Raw genomic sequence first — 16,161 nt, 5'->3', positions numbered from 1 at the left:
GAGAAAGAAAAAAATTGATTTTTCCCCCCCTCCATCTGACTCAAATCCTTATCCCTTTCTCTATATTTGGGCTTTGGGAAGCGATGGCAGGTTTGAAATCAAGATGAGATGAGCATGAGGAAGTGTGCTTAACTGATCATGTTGAATGGGGTTTAATCAAATGCCAGTGTGGAGCCATGTCAGGTGCTGTGCAAGTGCACAGAGTAACCTGTGAGAGAGATTCTAGAACATTCACTCTACTGTATTTCACGACATCTGTGTGTGCTGGGTGAGGGCACCGCATTCTGACCTGGCTAATCTAACCTGGCCGAGGAATACATCTAAAGCGGAGGGCTTCCAGGGAGATGAGGACATCTGAGCCAGTAGGTGACTTAGTGAGGCTTCTAGGAGCTCTCTTATGGACAGTGCTTTGGTTTCCTTTCAGGTCCTTGTGCGGTTGGAAGGTGGAATTGGAGTCTCTTTAATTAATAAAGTCCCAGAAGAATTGGTCTTTGCAAGCCTTACGGGAATCAACGTCCACTACACCCAGCTGGCAGCTAGTCACATGCTTGAGCTCAGCATACAGGATGTGCAGGTACCAGGAAGAGAGTGTTGTCTTCCTGCTCTGTCTACATCTGCTCGGACAAAGTGCTTGGTGTATAAAAACACTTTAATGTTTTGGAGGAAATGTCTTATTTTTTTAATTACTTTCAATTATGCGTGTATGTGTGTGTGAATATGCACACATGAGCGCCAGTGCCACGGGGAGACAGAGCTGTTCCCTGGGATCTGAAGTTAGAGGCGGTTGTGAACCATTGAACATGTGTGCTGGGAACCATACCTGGGTCCTTTTCGAGAGCAAGTGATCTTAACTACTGCGCCTTCTCTCCAGCCCCTGGAGGAAATTTCTTGTGATCTTCACCCTGTGAAGTAGCTTCCACCCCAGTGAGTCTCACAAATTCTCTTTGTTTTTGAGATGGGATCTTACTCGATAGTCCTGGTTGGCCTGTATAGGACCAAGCTTCCCTGAAACTCACAGAGATCTGCCTGCCTCTGCCTCCTGAGTGCTGTCCTCAAAGGCATGGTCATTATCCCTGGCGCTAAAACTCAGAAGAAGAATTCCAAACGCTGTAGCTGATGTGTAAATAATGTAGATAGCTAATGGGGGTATGGCAGTGACGGCACATGTGCAGTATACTTGTGGAGGTCAGGGGACAAAGTCAATTCTGTCAACAGCCTCAGGTTTCCCATCTTACCATCTTAGAAGAAAGAACAGAGTCTTGTAGCCATTTCTTGGAGGAGTTGGGGTCTAAGACGACGTAACTGAGATTGCCTTTATTTTCCTATTGAGATAAGCCCTAAATCCACATAAACAACAACAGCTTCAGGACACTGGAAATGAAACGACAAAGGACAGTGACTGGTGGAAGATGGGAAATAAAAGCCGTGAATGTTGTAACTGACTTAGCTTGTGAACTTTCCAGGCTGTGGTGCTGGGAAAGGAGGCTACATCAGGGACCTGCAGAGTGGGAGTGTAGAGAAAGCAGAACTGAGCATCATACTGAGCATCATAGGGGTCGGCAGCTAAGTGGACAGCAGCGCACCTGTGGAGTGGGCTGAGGTTTGCCAGAGTGCCAATCACAGCTGGCTGTGAGCTGCACTAGAACCCCAGAATTTGTGGGACTTTGAGAAAAGTCTCAAGCAAGTCTTGCCTCCATGGCTTATTGGCTGCAGGTTGAACACTGCTCTGACCCTGTCTTGGAAATCATGAAAGAAAGATCTGAAAGGATCCCGGGAAATTGGCTGTGTCCCCAGCAAGCCTCCCACTGTATTGGAGTGCAAACATGTCCAGCACCCCACAAGGCTTACATCCTCTCAGTAGCTGCCATGTTGGTGAGCAAAGCAGCGCCTTGTGAGGGCGAGAGTGTCTTCAGATGGCTCCAGGGCTAACACAGTCGCTGCTAGAACACATTAACACTGGAGTTCTGTGTGTTTAAAAAGTTCAGTAGAGACCCAGAAAACCAAAACCCGACTTCAAAAAATGAAAATTTAAATGGATGTGTATAGCACACAACCTGGGTGGAGACTCTAGTTGGCCTTCCACGCCCATGGGCTCCATAGACACAGACCTTTCTCCATATCATTGCTTCCTAAGCAAATGGTAACAACCGCTTCTATAGCACTTACATTACATGAGGTGCTGTAAGCCATTTAGAGATTGTAAAGTTTGCAGGAGGCTGTGTGTGGCCGTGTGCAACTAACACTGCTCTATAGGCTACATCATTCATGGATTTTAGCAGAGAACCAATTCTCTGCCGCTATGAGGTATCATAGTCAGGTTGTACAAAACCAATAGTAAAGTGAGTCATGATTAAATACATTATATTCAAAGGAACGAAGATAACAAAGATAATAACAATAGATTTCTTGTTGGGAAAAATGCAAGTGGAAAGAGGTTAGCAATGTCTTGAAGTGTTGAAAAGGGACAAAAAGCTGTCATTCAAGAAATCTACTCCCAGAAGAAGTATCTTTCAAAAATAAGGGTGTCTCGGTCAGTGTTCTATTGAGGTTAATAGACCATGATCACAGCACTGTTTATGAAAGAAAACATTTAATTGAAGCTGCTTGTAGTTTCAGAGGGTTAATTAGTCCATTGTCATCATGGTAGGGAGCAGGTAGACATGGTGCTGGAGAAGTAGCCAAGAGTTTTACATCCCGATCCCCAGACATCAGACTGGTAGTGAAACTGGGCCTGGTGTGAGCTTTTGAAGCCTCAAAGCCCACCCCTAGTGACAGAGCTCCTCCAGCAAGGCCACACCTGCCAATCCTTCCCTGAACTGGGGACTAGATGTCCAGGCCTCTCTGGACATCCTCATTCAAAGCACCGGGAAGGGTAAAGTGAAGATGCTCTTAGACATAGAAATGATAAGGGGATTTATCATCACTGGCCACACTTCCAAAAGCATTAGCGAGCATTGCTCAGCAGACAGAAAATGGTGCTGATGGGATTGGTGTCGCTACAAAGTAGAGAAGGAAACCTGAAGTGATGGGATGACCAACCCGGCGTCTCAAGTGAGTCTCCAGCATGGCAGCTCTGCTGTGCTCTGTACCACATGGGAAAGTGAAATGTTCAGCATCAGTGGTGTGAAGTCTGCAGGGGCGAAATGGAAGTAGAGCGCTGAAAGTCTGTACACGAAGTGCTGTGATGCCATTACAGCATTAGAGCAACACGTTGACTTAAGTATTGTAACCCTCCCAAAATGACAACAGTTGTATGCAATCAATAAAGTGGATCCAAGAGAAGGCAGAAAGTGGGGAGGTGACATGTGGGATGGATAGCAAGCCATAGCAGGACGGCAGGCAAAAACTTAATGGTTCCAATTGCCCCATGAGTAACACACATTAGCAGGGCCTGTAATCAGCATGGAGGCTGAGGCAGGAGGATCGTGTGTTCAAGGCCAGCATGTGCTACATAGTGAGACCCTGTCTCCAACTCCCCACCCCCATTTGTTAGCTATAAAGACACAAAAAGGACCTGGGGGAGGGGCGGGGGAAAGCACACTACACTTTTAACTAGTCTCGAGGAAGGAAGTAGGAGTCACACTGATTAATGTCAGAACAAAGAATATTAGCAGAGATAAAGAAGGTAATTTCCTAATGATAGGAGAATTAATTAATCAAGAGGACATGACACATGTGAACACTGATATGCCTAATCACAGACTCTAGCCTTCTGACATTGTGACACCGTGTCATCTCTGGAAGCCTCACTTGAGAACTGTGCAATTGAATCACAAAGAAAGAAACCGAAAGAAGAAAAAAGAGAAATCTCCGAATGTTTTACTATGTTTCATGTTCTTTGCGTTTGTAGCTGTTCTGGGCTGCATGCATATGGCTGAATACACCTGATTAGAAGTTCAAAATAAGTAAAGAGAGCTGGTGAGATAGCTTGGTGGATAAAGGCACTTGCTGTCAGGTCTGTTGAGAAGTGACCTCCATGAGGTGTCCTCTGACCTCCACATACAAACACCAATGAGTTGTGTATTCATCCTGGTGTATGCAGGGTGAGCAAGAGACCCGTCTCAAACAAGGCAGGGACTGACACCCAAGGTTGTCCTCTGACCTGCACACATGTGACCATACATACACAGGCACAAAGGTTTAAAAAAAGAAAAATTGAAGGAGATCAGTAAATATAAGCAGCAAGGAAGGAAACAAAACAAAATAAGACACTAAATATTTAAAATCTATGAACATCTATGATTGCAGTAGAAAAAAAATGAGTAAGATCAGAAGTCGCCTTTGGGGTCTGGAGAGACTTCTCAGCCTTCAGAGTTTGCAGAGGGCCAACATCTCTGCTCTCTTACCCTTAAGGAGTTAGGAGTGAGGGAGGAGCATCAGCAGCACCCCAGTAAGAACCCTGGCCTTGGGCAGGACAGGCCTAGATGCAACCAGTTCTGTCATTGGTTAGTTTGGGCAAGGGCTGCCCTTTACTGCTCCACCAATAAGCTAGAGACCTGCACCTAGGCGTCATGGTACGTGACCAGCATCGTGCAAGGCACTGCAGGTTGTGATGTGTGTGGTGACCCAGTTTTTGGGCATGATAGGGCTACTCATCTGGTGCATTAAGGGTTTTTTTTTTTTAATTTTTATTTTGAAATTGTTTTTTAATTGGCAAATTTTTAATTGTGTCAAATATGAAATTTTAAATATGTATGTTTTATACAGTGGTTAAATTGAGCTAACTTCGTCTTTACCCACCTAAGGAAGTGTAACTCCCTTGTTATTTCTATTATTACTATGTTATTGTCGATAAAATTTTTTTTATTTATTTTGTGCATTTATATGTGTGTGTATACAGCACTGTGTGTGTGTGTGTGTGTGTGTGTGTGTGTCTGTATGTCTGTGTGTGTAGGTCAGGGGGCAATTTGAGAGAATCCTCTCTCTCCTTTCACCACATGGATACTGGAGATTAAACTCATGTCTGTGACCTTGGCAGCAAATGTCTTTATCTGTGGAGCCATCTTGCTGGCCCTGTTGTTATTTTTGAGACAGGGGCTCACCGTATGGTACAGTCTTGCCTCAAGTTCTCAGTTCTCCTGTTCCACTTTGCTTAGAGCTGGGATTACGGGTGTAACCGCATTGCCCATCATCGTCATCATTGGTCTTAGATGAGAATGTGTGTGTACTCTTGCTGTTAGGTGGTGGGATGACCAGGGGACTCTTGAGTAGCCTACATAGGATGAGGCAGCAGTCAAAGGTAAACTATGGCACTAAGCAGCTCATCTTGTTTGTCTTTGTTTTGCTGGTTTTTTTTCTGCCCCAGGTGGACAATCAGCTCATTGGTACCACTCAGCCCTTCATGCTCTACGTGACGCCCTTGAGCAATGAGAATGAGATCATTGAGACAGGCCCTGCTGTGCAAGTCAATGCGGTGAAGTTCCCCAGTAAGAGCGCGCTGACCAACATCTACAAGGTGGGCTGGCAGGGAGGCTGGGGGCGATGGCATGTAGGAGGCACATTTGCTCTGTCATAGCCAGGTTACAGAGCAAGAGTAAGCGGCAGCATGGTGTGCGCACAAAGGTGGCTCTCAGGGCCGAGCCACGTGTGGCTTATCTGACCGCGGAGGGAAATGTTAGGAGCGCCCTCTCTTGGCACCCCGTACCCTCGTTGTGTCTGCATTGACTTTGTAACTGAACCGTTGGTAGTACTGAACCATGGAGGCCAGAGTCTTCATTCCTGAGGGAAGCAGTATCTTGTAGGCTGCTGCGATCTATTATTAAGGGGTACTTCTGAAGTGCTGTGAGGGTCTGACCTTGGGACAAACAGCATGCTGTGTAAACTTCCATGCTTGTACTATCAGCAGAGAATTAAAAATGAGAGCTCTCTCTGACCTAGAGGGGTCCCCAGGTAGAAGCCAGCTGTGATAGCAGCAAGCCACAACCGTGGGAGCCCTCCTTCTGGTCCTTCGTCATCAGTGCTGATGGGGCCAAGCCTACCTTGAGCCCTCCATCATAGATCAGTAGATTAGCTGTCCTCTCCCTGGCGAGGCCCTGGGGACCAAGCAGAAGGGTGCCCAAGTGTCTCCTGAGTACCTGGAGTTCTGTTCACTCTAACGAGGCAAAGAGAGGCGAGCCACGCATCATTAAATCACGCAGGCAAAGAAGCCTTGAGCTAGGGTCTTGCTGTGCTGCTCAGGCAATCTGGAAATCCTGAGCTCAAATGAACCTCTTGCCTCAGCCTCCCTCAGTAGTTAGAAAGCTGCTTCGGTGATTGCCTATAAACCGGGTTTTCTTTCTCTCTAGCATCTCATGGTCACGGCCCAGAGGTTCACAGTGCAAATCGAGGAGAAACTGCTGCTCAAGCTACTAAGTTTCTTTGGCTACGACCAGGCAGAATCAGGTAAAGCTGAACACTCTACACTTTTGCCTGAGATTGGGTCACAGTGATGGGTTAGTCTGTGTGTAAAACGCAGATAGTCGGTCCCTAGATGCTAACCAAGCTGGCTCTGCCTCCTAGCCCGAGCTAGCAGGCTCAGGATTGCAATTCAGCAACTCACTTTCCAAACCTGCTTTTTTGTTTGAGTCATATCCTTGTCCTCAAGCTAAGCATACCAAGAGGGCCAGGGTGTCCTGCATTGTCTGGCAGCTGACTAGGAAGTCGAACACCCTGCTCTGCGCTTTGCAGGTTCTGTTCCTCTGTTCTCACAGAACAGAATGATGACCATCAGTTAGCAGGCCACTTTGTTTAGGGTCAGAAAGGCCTTTTTGCTGGTTGCTTTGGTTTAGTTTGAAAAACAAAAACTGCCTAACCTCTATCATTGGTTTTTGACATCTGTACCCCTGTGCCTTATACCACTACAAAGGTTTTCTTGTTGATGCTCTCTGCTCTTTGGAGGGGGAGTCAGATCGCTGTCAGAAAGTTTAAGTTTCCTGAGGGCTGAAGGGAGAGTTCAGCTGTTGTCCGCAGTTTGCTCATCACAGCCCTTTCTCTTGCCTTAGGTGACTACTTAGGGCTACAGCTAAGAAAGAAGCCAATGGCACACAATCTTTTGCAAGTCTCTCTCTCTGTCTGTCTGTCTGTCTGTCTGTCTGTCTGTCTGTCTGTCTGTCTCTCTCTCTCTATCTTTCTCTCTCTCTCTCTGTGTACCTGTGGAGGCCAGAAGAGGGGATCAGATCTCCTGAAGCTGGAGTCATAGGTGGTTGTGGGCTGCCCAGTGTGGCTGCTGGGATGTGAACTCAGGTCCTCCAGAAAAGCAGGAAGCGCTCTCAACTGTTTGTTTGTTTTGAGACCGTCTGTGTCTGTAGTTCATGCTCAAGCTCATGACCTTCGCCTTTTAAAACCTAAACTGAAGAAATGATGGTAAAGAGGCTTTTGGTCTTGTCTGCATTTGTCTGCCATGTTGGCTAGAGGGGTAGTGTAAATGCACACCCTCAATGCAACAAAAACATTTTTGTATTTATACTCTCAATTTAGAATTCAGCCTAAATCTCCAGCCCCACAAATAAAACAGAATGAAGTTTTAAGAGTGTGTAGGCTTGTCTAGGGAGTCTGCTCAGTGCTACAACATGTAGGGAGCCCTGTGCTGATTCCTTAGTGCCTCAAAAAAGAAAAAAGTAAAAGCCTGATGGAGACAAGCATTTGGGGAGAAGAGCAAGGCCCTGTCTGTCTGTCTGTCCAGTGCTATGCCTTCCCCTTGCCTTAAGCTTCAGTTTATTTGGAGTCAGGCAGCCACCTGAGTGCCCAACAGGCAGGCAGGTGGGCAGGTAAGCAGGCATTCTGTTGGTCCCTCCCCAGTAAGATTCACTTTTGGTTTCATGGGTCCTGCTTTTCTTGTGTCCCCCTAAGTCCCTCTTGGACATCTCGTACTGCATTGCACAGGACACTCAGGCTTTTGTAACGACCTTGTCTGCCTTCCATAGCTCTTCCTCCATTTTCAGAAGCCAGTTCTGTTTCCTGAGTATGGAAGGCAGCTCTTCCTTGGAGCATCCTTGCTTTGAGTAGAACTAATATCCCCTTTGACTGGGAATATACTGACTAGCTGTGAGCATTGTCTCTGGTTTTCATTGGGAGACACAGGAAGCTAAGGGGATCCTGCTGCCTGAATGGATACTATGCATCTCCCCATATGAAGAGTACATTGCTGTTCTAGCCCATGTCCCTCCTCTGTCCTCTGCCTTAACTACCCTGCTTCTGAGACCCGCACTGCTGGGGAGGATGCTGCTGGGAGGTAGCTGTCCCAGCTCTCAAGAACAGGGTTGTTCATAGTATTGTTTATGTTGAGAGTATCACTCTAGATCCATATGATCTGGATCATAGGTACTAGTAGTGAAAACGATAGTTCTGGAAAGTCTGTTTCCAGCAAATGAGCCTGTGACCTTTGGCTTTCCAAGATGCTATCTGCTGGGTGGCACAGAGTCACAGGTTAAGAGATGAAGCTAATCCAATCCAGTTTACAATGAATAACCCAGGTAAAAAGCTGCTTTTATATAGAAATGGCATCTGGATACTATCTGCATTGCTGAGCCCACAAGAAACTAAGGGAGCGAGATGCCTACATATTGTTTGTATAGGTTTTTATGTTTGAATCATGGTGCCAACAGCTTTTGGTTTTGTTTTTTTTACTGCTGCCATTCTACCAGAGGTGGGGAAATATGATGAAAACCTCCATGAAAAGTCAGTGGAGCAGGGGGGAACCCCAACTCGATACTACTTTGAGAATCTCAAGATCAGCATACCCCAAATCAAACTGAGTGTGTTCACATCCAACAAACTGCCCCTGGACCTCAAGGTGAGCTGATGGCTGTGCGCTCTGGGGAGTGTGTGTTGATTATTCACTTTCTCTGACTGGAGTTAGGATCCATTGCATTCATTTGGTACCTTTCCTTTTACAGATGTTCATTAACTCATGTATAATGTTACCTTATAACTTTGCTAAAGATCAGGGCATTACTAAAAAAGGATAAAACAGGATGATGCAACACCCATCTACTCTTTGGAAAGCTCTAGGCTTACCTCAGAGCAATAGAAACCTCTTCCCTGGGCTTGGCCCAACTTTTAACTGAGACCAAGACAGTCTTTCATTTGACCCACTGCCCAGGTCCCTGTTGCTCGTTTCTGAGCATCTGTTTCCACTGTGATGGCCATTAGAGGGAAGGTCTGCTATCTTCAAGTGAGACTCAGCTATAAGCTTGCTGGGAGGTGGCCTTGTCCAGCTTCAGGTCACAACCCTGCTACGAACCATCTGATCCATAGTTGACAGTTACAGCCTCAGCACCACTTTCATTCTGAGTAGCAAAGCATATTTTAAGGAAGGGAGAGGGCTGACATTCAAATCCAGGTCTGTGTCACCTCTGCGTGCCCCACTGTACTGTGCCACCCTTCCCCAGGCACAGGAGGACGTTGTTAGACTACACCTCCTCAGTGGTGCCCTTCTGCGGTAGGTGAGAAGTTGGAGCTCATCATTTGCATTTTCATCCTGTGTAGTACCAAGGTGACACTGGGAGCAGGATCAGGGAGGTGGTTGTTGAAATGCCTTTCCTTGCTTTGACTCTAAATCTGCCTGCTCAGATGGGCAGCCATTGCTTCTGGTTCTTCCTTGTGACATGCTTGAAGACAGTTGTCCAACCGCCCCTCTTCCCTCTGCACACTCAGTTTCTGCACTGGCGCCTGACGCCTTCTCTCAGGAGACCCAGGACGCCACCCTCTCTCCACGGAGGAACGCCTAGATAGCTGGAAAGTCTTGAGCCTGCAGTGTTGGGTTCAGATGCCCATGCAGGTTAGGCTGCAGGTCGGCCTTGTGGTGCAGTTGTATGAGGAGGGGCTGCAGCACGGCCCCAGTGCAACCCATTGCTGTGGATGGGCGAGTAAGAACCCAGCTCTGCCAAGTGTTCAGGTTTTTAAAGCAAAGCTTGGAAGCTGCATTTTTATATGGAATCTCCTGGTTTGTAAATGTTGGCAACCGGTTCACATTTCTAAAACAACAACAACAACAACAACAACAACAAAATAAAACCCTAGCTTTGTGGGCCTGACAGAACACATGTGTGGGCCTCATGTGCCACACCCTGCCAGCTCTCAGCTTCTAAAATAGACCCGTAGGTGATGAGACAGCTGTCTGCTCTGCCTCAGATTCTAGAAGAGGTTGGGATGGGGTGATGGCCTCAGTGAGTGCGGGCAGGGGAGGGCCAGCAGGGTCCAGGGCAGCATCCTGGGAATTGTGGCGCTGTACCCTTCTCTCTCTGCCCTGCTGTTTTATCTGCCCTAATGTGTTTCCCAGGAGGCTCAAGATGCTTATAATTACCCAGGGAGTGAGGGGAAAACCATGGGAAAACTACTGTCTTGCTAATATCCACAAGTATCCACTTGACTTTTGTGACCTTTGGAACGGGTTTGTTTGATAAAGTCTGTTCCCCCAGAACACTTGGCTCTCACCCAGCAAACCAATGCTAAGCATTTCCTGCAAGTGGAAGACTTTTTGATTTAAAATCTTTTCGTTAAAGAGCACAGGCCACCCCACCCCACCCCGGCATTCCTCTCAGAGTGCTCCCAGCAGAAGAGCCTGGTCTCCAGTCCTGGGGTACCCGTGCCATGTGTGCTCTGCAGTCCAATGCCATGTGTCCCCTGCAGTCCTGGGGTACCAATGCCATGTGTGCTCTGCAGTCCTGGGGTAGCGATGCCATGTGTCCCCTGCAGTCCTGGGGTACCAATGCCATGTGTCCTGCAGTCCAATGCCATGTGTCCCCTGCAGCCCTGGGGTACCAATGCCATGTGTCCTGCAGTCCAATGCCATGTGTCCCCTGCAGTCCTGGGGTACCGATGCCATGTGTGCTCTGCAGTCCTGGGGTACCAATGCCATGTGTCCCCTGCAGTCCTGGGGTACCGATGCCATGTGTCCCCTGCAGTCCTGGGGTACCGATGCCATGTGTCCCCTGCAGTCCTGGGGTAGCGATGCCATGTGTCCCCTGCAGTCCTGGGGTACCAATGCCATGTGTGCTCTGCAGTCCTGGGGTACCAATGCCATGTGTCCCCTGCAGTCCTGGGGTACCAATGCCATGTGTCCTGCAGTCCAATGCCATGTGTCCCCTGCAGTCCTGGGGTACCAATGCCATGTGTCCCCTGCAGTCCTGGGGTACCAATGCCATGTGTCCTGCAGTCCAATGCCATGTGTCCCCTGCAGTCCTGGGGTACCAATGCCATGTGTGCTCTGCAGTCCTGGGGTACCAATGCCATGTGTCCCCTGCAGTCCTGGGGTACCGATGCCATGTGTCCCCTGCAGTCCTGGGGTAGCGATGCCATGTGTCCTGCAGTCCAATGCCATGTGTCCCCTGCAGTCCTGGGGTACCAATGCCATGTGTGCTCTGCTGAAGAGAGCCCAGTCCTTCAGGCTGATTCTTGGCACCCACCCTACTGGAGGACTGTTTTCAGAGCACCATTAAGCAGATGCCATGGCACACCTGTGTTTCAGGCAGGGTGTTGGGAATTGAGACTTTAGAGTTGAACTCTGGGCTTGTGGAAGTCACCATGTTGCCATACCTTGAGTGTTCCTACTGGAGTCTGGGGCTCCTAAGGTAATATCATTGATTCGGAGTTTCCTAACAGAGTAACAGCCCTTTATTAGGAGCTCTTAGGAAGGGCAATATGCTCTTTCTGATGAATATGGATGGAATCACTAAAAACATGTGCTTAGGAAATGAAGCCTTCTCCCTGAACAGCAGCCGCAGGGGTCTGACTCAAAGGTAAGCCTGTCTTAGCATTGAAGGAACAATTGCTTCCATTCTCTGGATTCCCAGGCAGGAGTGAGGCTGTCAGAAATCTCAGAGGGGGGCCTTTCCAGGTTTACACTGAGGTACATTGTTGCTAGATACAGTGTCTGTCTGCTGACTCAAAGGCATCCTGGCTGTCGGGGTGATTCGAACCCATCTGCATCTGCTATGTCGGTTGGATTCATGACTGACAGAAGAAGAGAGGCTAACATTCCATTTCATAGAGACAAGCACAGCCGTCCCTCCCGTCATTTCATGCTCTGTGTGGAGTTTGCATGTGGTCATATTGAAAAACCAGGTAGCTTCTATATGGGGGTTTCCCCAACTCCTTTAAAGATCAAAAGATACCAGGGGGTCTTTAAAGGGTTTCAAAAGGTGGCCTACAGCAGGCCTTTTCCCATTTAGAGCATTTGGGTATAACAAAAGAAGGACCTTAATTGAGCAATCTAGTTTGGAAGAAAACCCACACTTTAATGGTCAGAGAGCGAACGGGCGGGGGCAAGGGGGGATTTCAAACAAAGACACTATTTAAAAAGCCTAAAACTGTCTTCTCAAAGGCTTGAAATAATTTGTTGGGAAACTTCAGACCCTTTACTTTTTCCCTCCCCTCCCTAAATAAAAACCAGATTTGTTAAAAGGAAAAAAGATCCAGTATTGTTAATTGTGTTTCAGAAAGTGCCAGAGAGGGAAGTAGCCCCATAGCTTTAAACACTGTCCCCAAAGGGAAATCGGCAAATACCCTGCTCCACATAAACAGTCTCTATGTGCCATAAATAAACCTTTAGAGAATGAATTCCAGACAGTTTTGTTTAGTGTGGGATAAACTAAGAAAGGAAAGGACAAGGCCCAGGGACTAGCTGTGATCTGAGGCCTTGTGGACAGGTATTTCTTCTTTCTACTTGGCGCCCCGTCTCTGGAAGGCTTCAGCCGTTTTGTCTGGGAGGTGGGAGTGAACGGTTTCCTATTTTATTAAGAACTTATGAGCACAGGGTTGCTTTCTCCAGAATCCATTTTACAACAGGAAACTGCTACTCGAGTAATTAAGTGTCAGTGCCGCGTCCTACTGTATGTGAGGAGTCCCTCGGTCCCTTGGAGGGAGCAATCCTGTGTGGCTCTTTCCTCGTCATGCCTCCTTCCAGTGACCACGCCGGCCTGAAGATGGCAGAGTCATTCATACCAACAGGCTGGCCTGTGCCTTTGCAAAGAAGGGACCCGGGCAGTACATGACTAGGTGAAGACAGTTTCACTCCAGCCTGGGGACTTCCTTGGTTCTAGGGCGGATGGTGCCTGTTGTGAGGCCTTGGCAGCCTAGAGGTCAAAGGTCCTTGTGGCAGTGTACCAGTCAAAGGTTCTTTAATGTTAGGTTGTTTTTGTTTTTTATGTTAGTTTTTTTTTTTTTTTGTCATTGTTGTTTGTTTTGTTTTTTTTAAAGCTTTTGTTTAACACTTCCTATTTCCTGAGAAGAAAGTAAGACCATGTGTCCACACTCCATGTCCCTTTCACACTCCATGTCCCTGTCACACTCCGTGTGTCCACACTCCATGTCCCTTTCACACTCCATGTGCCCAGGCTTTAGTCCCTTTCACAGCATGCTTGGCCTGAGGCTGGGAATGAAGGAGTTAAATTGGCTGACTGTCATTTTTTTCTGTCAGTGAAATGAGGGAGATCCAGGCACGCTCTCTTTTGTGCCCACTCTTTACTGGGCACTCAGGTTGAGGGGGGTGGGCGGGTGTGGTCAAATGAGTGGTAAATAGTTTTGAGAAGAATTTTTTTTTTTTCTTTTTAAGCTGGCCTCTCTGGCCTGTGTGCTTTCTATCAAAAAGGTAGAATAGGTAGCTGCTGTTAAAAACAACATATTCAAGTCTGGATTCTGCTCATAGCTAGTCATATGACTTTAGGTCATGCACTTAGCATATCTTCATTTTGGATGGCAAGATGGGTTAGGATGGCCTTGAACTTAGTCTGTACCCCGGACTAGTTTTGAACTGGTAATCTTCCTGCCTCACTTTTTCAGGTTTTAGAATTAGAGGTGTATGCCACCAAACTGGCAACTTAGTTCTGGGTCCCTAAAATTAATTCTTTCTTCTGGTGTTACCAGTGACATCCCGTGGTACCAGAGCAGTGTTCTTCTCCTGCCTGTCTCTGTCTGGTCCTCTGCAGTTTGGTATTAGACTATGTTTGTGCCATGTTTTTTCGGGCTCTCCTTCCTCTACCATTGCTCCTTGGTATGTTCTGGTGGTTATTTTTTGTTTGTTTTTGTTCTTCTCCAGAATAAGCACTTGGCTTCATTCTGTGAACTGTCTGTTCCTAGCACTGGCCAGGTTCCTGACAGGTTATTGGTTTTTATCTCTTCTCATTTTACAAACTCTTTTTTATAAAAGTCTTGTCTTTGGTGGAAGTAACAAGTGTTTTTCAGGGCTTAATTTGTCCTTTTATTTTGCTGTGTGTGTGCCCATTTGTGTATAGAGGCCAGAAGACAACCTTAAGCATTATTCCTCCAGACCTAGCCACCTTGTGTTTGAGATAATGTCTCTCACTGACCCAGGCCTTGCTGACAAGGGTAGATTGACTGGCCAGCAAGTCCCAAGGATCTGTCTGTCTCTGGAGTATCAAGTACAAACTGCCATGCTCTGTGTGTGTGTGTGTGTGTGTGTGTGTGAGAGAGAGAGAGAGAGAAACAGAAACAGAGAGAGTGCGTGTGTGTGCGCGCGTGTGTATGTGTTTGTCAAACATGATGGGAGTCTTAATGAGATGGGAAGGCTTTTGAAAATACAGCAAAGTTCATAGTAACAAATCCATTTATATAAAATGCAAATCAGAAGAGCTTAGTCTGTGGAGGGAGGAAAGGGTATTTGTGTAGAGGGCAGGTCTGCTTTCTTAACTGGGTCCTGAAGCAATGGCTTACTTAGTGGTTGTAGGTATTGTAAGCAAGAGGACTGGAGTTGTGGTCCTTAGAGCCCCACATAAAATGATGAGTTGGCTTGGCATCCTACCTGTAGGTTGGGTTTTGGAAAGCACAAAGGAGATCCCTGGAGCAACCTGGCTATTAAGACTGGCTGTCTGGGAGCTCTGGGTTTGATGGAGAGTTGACAAAGATTTGGTATCAGCATCAGCTTTGCATTTCAACACATGTGCACACTCTTTGCCCATTACCTCCCCCCCCCCCTCCCAGGAACAGGCAAGTGAAGATAAGAGGCAGAAATGTTAAAAAAAAAAGAGAAAACAATTAAGTGTTGTGTGGTAATGTGGTGTCCCTGTGCAGTTTACATTATTGAAAAAGGAGAACTAGGCAAACATAGGTTCCAAACAGACTGTGAGGCTAACAGTGTTTGCTGTTGTAATGTTATATTTTACTTTTGTAATTTTAGGAGAAATCCTTATGTCTAAATGTTAATACATAACTTATAGTTTGTCATGGATTCTAGAATTATAGTGCCCCAGGAAATCATCCTGTCTCTGAAGTTTGAAATTTCTTTTCTTCCCTAACTAGGCCCTGAAAAGCACCCTGGGATTCCCACTCATTCGTTTTGAAGATGCTGTGATCAATCTGGACCCATTCACTCGGGTGCATCCCTATGAGACCAAGGAGTTCATCATCAATGACATCCTTAAGCACTTCCAAGAGGTGTGCATGCAGACAGGGAGTGGTGGAGTGGTGCAGGGCCACCCAGGGCCAAGCAGCTTTGTTTTGGGTGTTGGAAATCTGTTACTAAGATGTCACTGTGGGTCAGGTCATGCCTCTTACTTCCCCCATAGTTATCCTGAGAATCCTAAGACTGACTTATGGTCTGTTTGTCTTTTTCCTCAGGGCCAGTCCCAGGGGCTTCCCTTGGTTAGTCACAGCTCTTAGTGGCTTAGTTGATGCTTCAGTAACAGCACAGAGTACTGTGAACTCTTTATGTATGTACCAGGCATGGCCTGCTTTCAACAACTGCACCACTGTTCTTAGTGCTTCTGAGATCTTGACCTTGAGTTGAACTTGACTTTTTTTTTTTTTTTAACCAAACTGGACATTTTCCATTTTGCATTTTTAAATATGGATTACACAGCCCCAAATCTAGAACCTTTAATGGGTCATCATATTATGCAAAGGTTTCCCCCCCCCACACACACACAGTCAAAGCTTACTCATTTCCTTCCCTAACTGGAGCCATCTTCCCTTCTACCTCTAGGGAGGTGCACAGCAAGTACTCAGGAATCAGGCATCAGGCAGGCAAAGGGTCCAGTGGGGATTTGCTTGCAAGCCAGGCTCCCTGTCTCCTCGAATGCTCCAGCTGAGTGTGCACTCCAGAACCACCCCTCCTTGCTCCTGCCGGATTCTCCTAGCAGGGATGGTGGGAAGGAGAGTATGATGCTGTTCATAAAAACCCCAAAGAATCCTTCCAGTCTCACAGCTGCTTTTATTCTCCTAACTGGC

General features: G+C 47.0%; 1 protein-coding gene across 2 annotated transcripts in view; it reads left to right on the top strand.

Moving 5' to 3' along the window:
* Nucleotides 1-16,161, top strand: part of Vps13d (vacuolar protein sorting 13 homolog D) — a 213,117-nt gene that overhangs the window by 126,569 nt on the left and 70,387 nt on the right. For both annotated transcript variants that reach the window (XM_051173625.1, XM_051173624.1), the window contains 5 exons: nucleotides 425-574; nucleotides 5,306-5,455; nucleotides 6,285-6,381; nucleotides 8,622-8,770; nucleotides 15,235-15,369. In XM_051173625.1, coding sequence (XP_051029582.1) covers nucleotides 425-574; nucleotides 5,306-5,455; nucleotides 6,285-6,381; nucleotides 8,622-8,770; nucleotides 15,235-15,369 — 681 coding nt within the window. The remainder of the gene's footprint in view (nucleotides 1-424; nucleotides 575-5,305; nucleotides 5,456-6,284; nucleotides 6,382-8,621; nucleotides 8,771-15,234; nucleotides 15,370-16,161) is intronic.

The sequence above is a fragment of the Phodopus roborovskii genome, unplaced genomic scaffold, assembly GCF_943737965.1.
Source record: "Phodopus roborovskii unplaced genomic scaffold, PHOROB, whole genome shotgun sequence".
Classification (NCBI taxonomy): Eukaryota; Metazoa; Chordata; class Mammalia; order Rodentia; family Cricetidae; genus Phodopus; species Phodopus roborovskii.
Note: the sequence above shows the minus strand (reverse complement) of the source record. Positions and strands in the feature narration are given on the sequence as shown.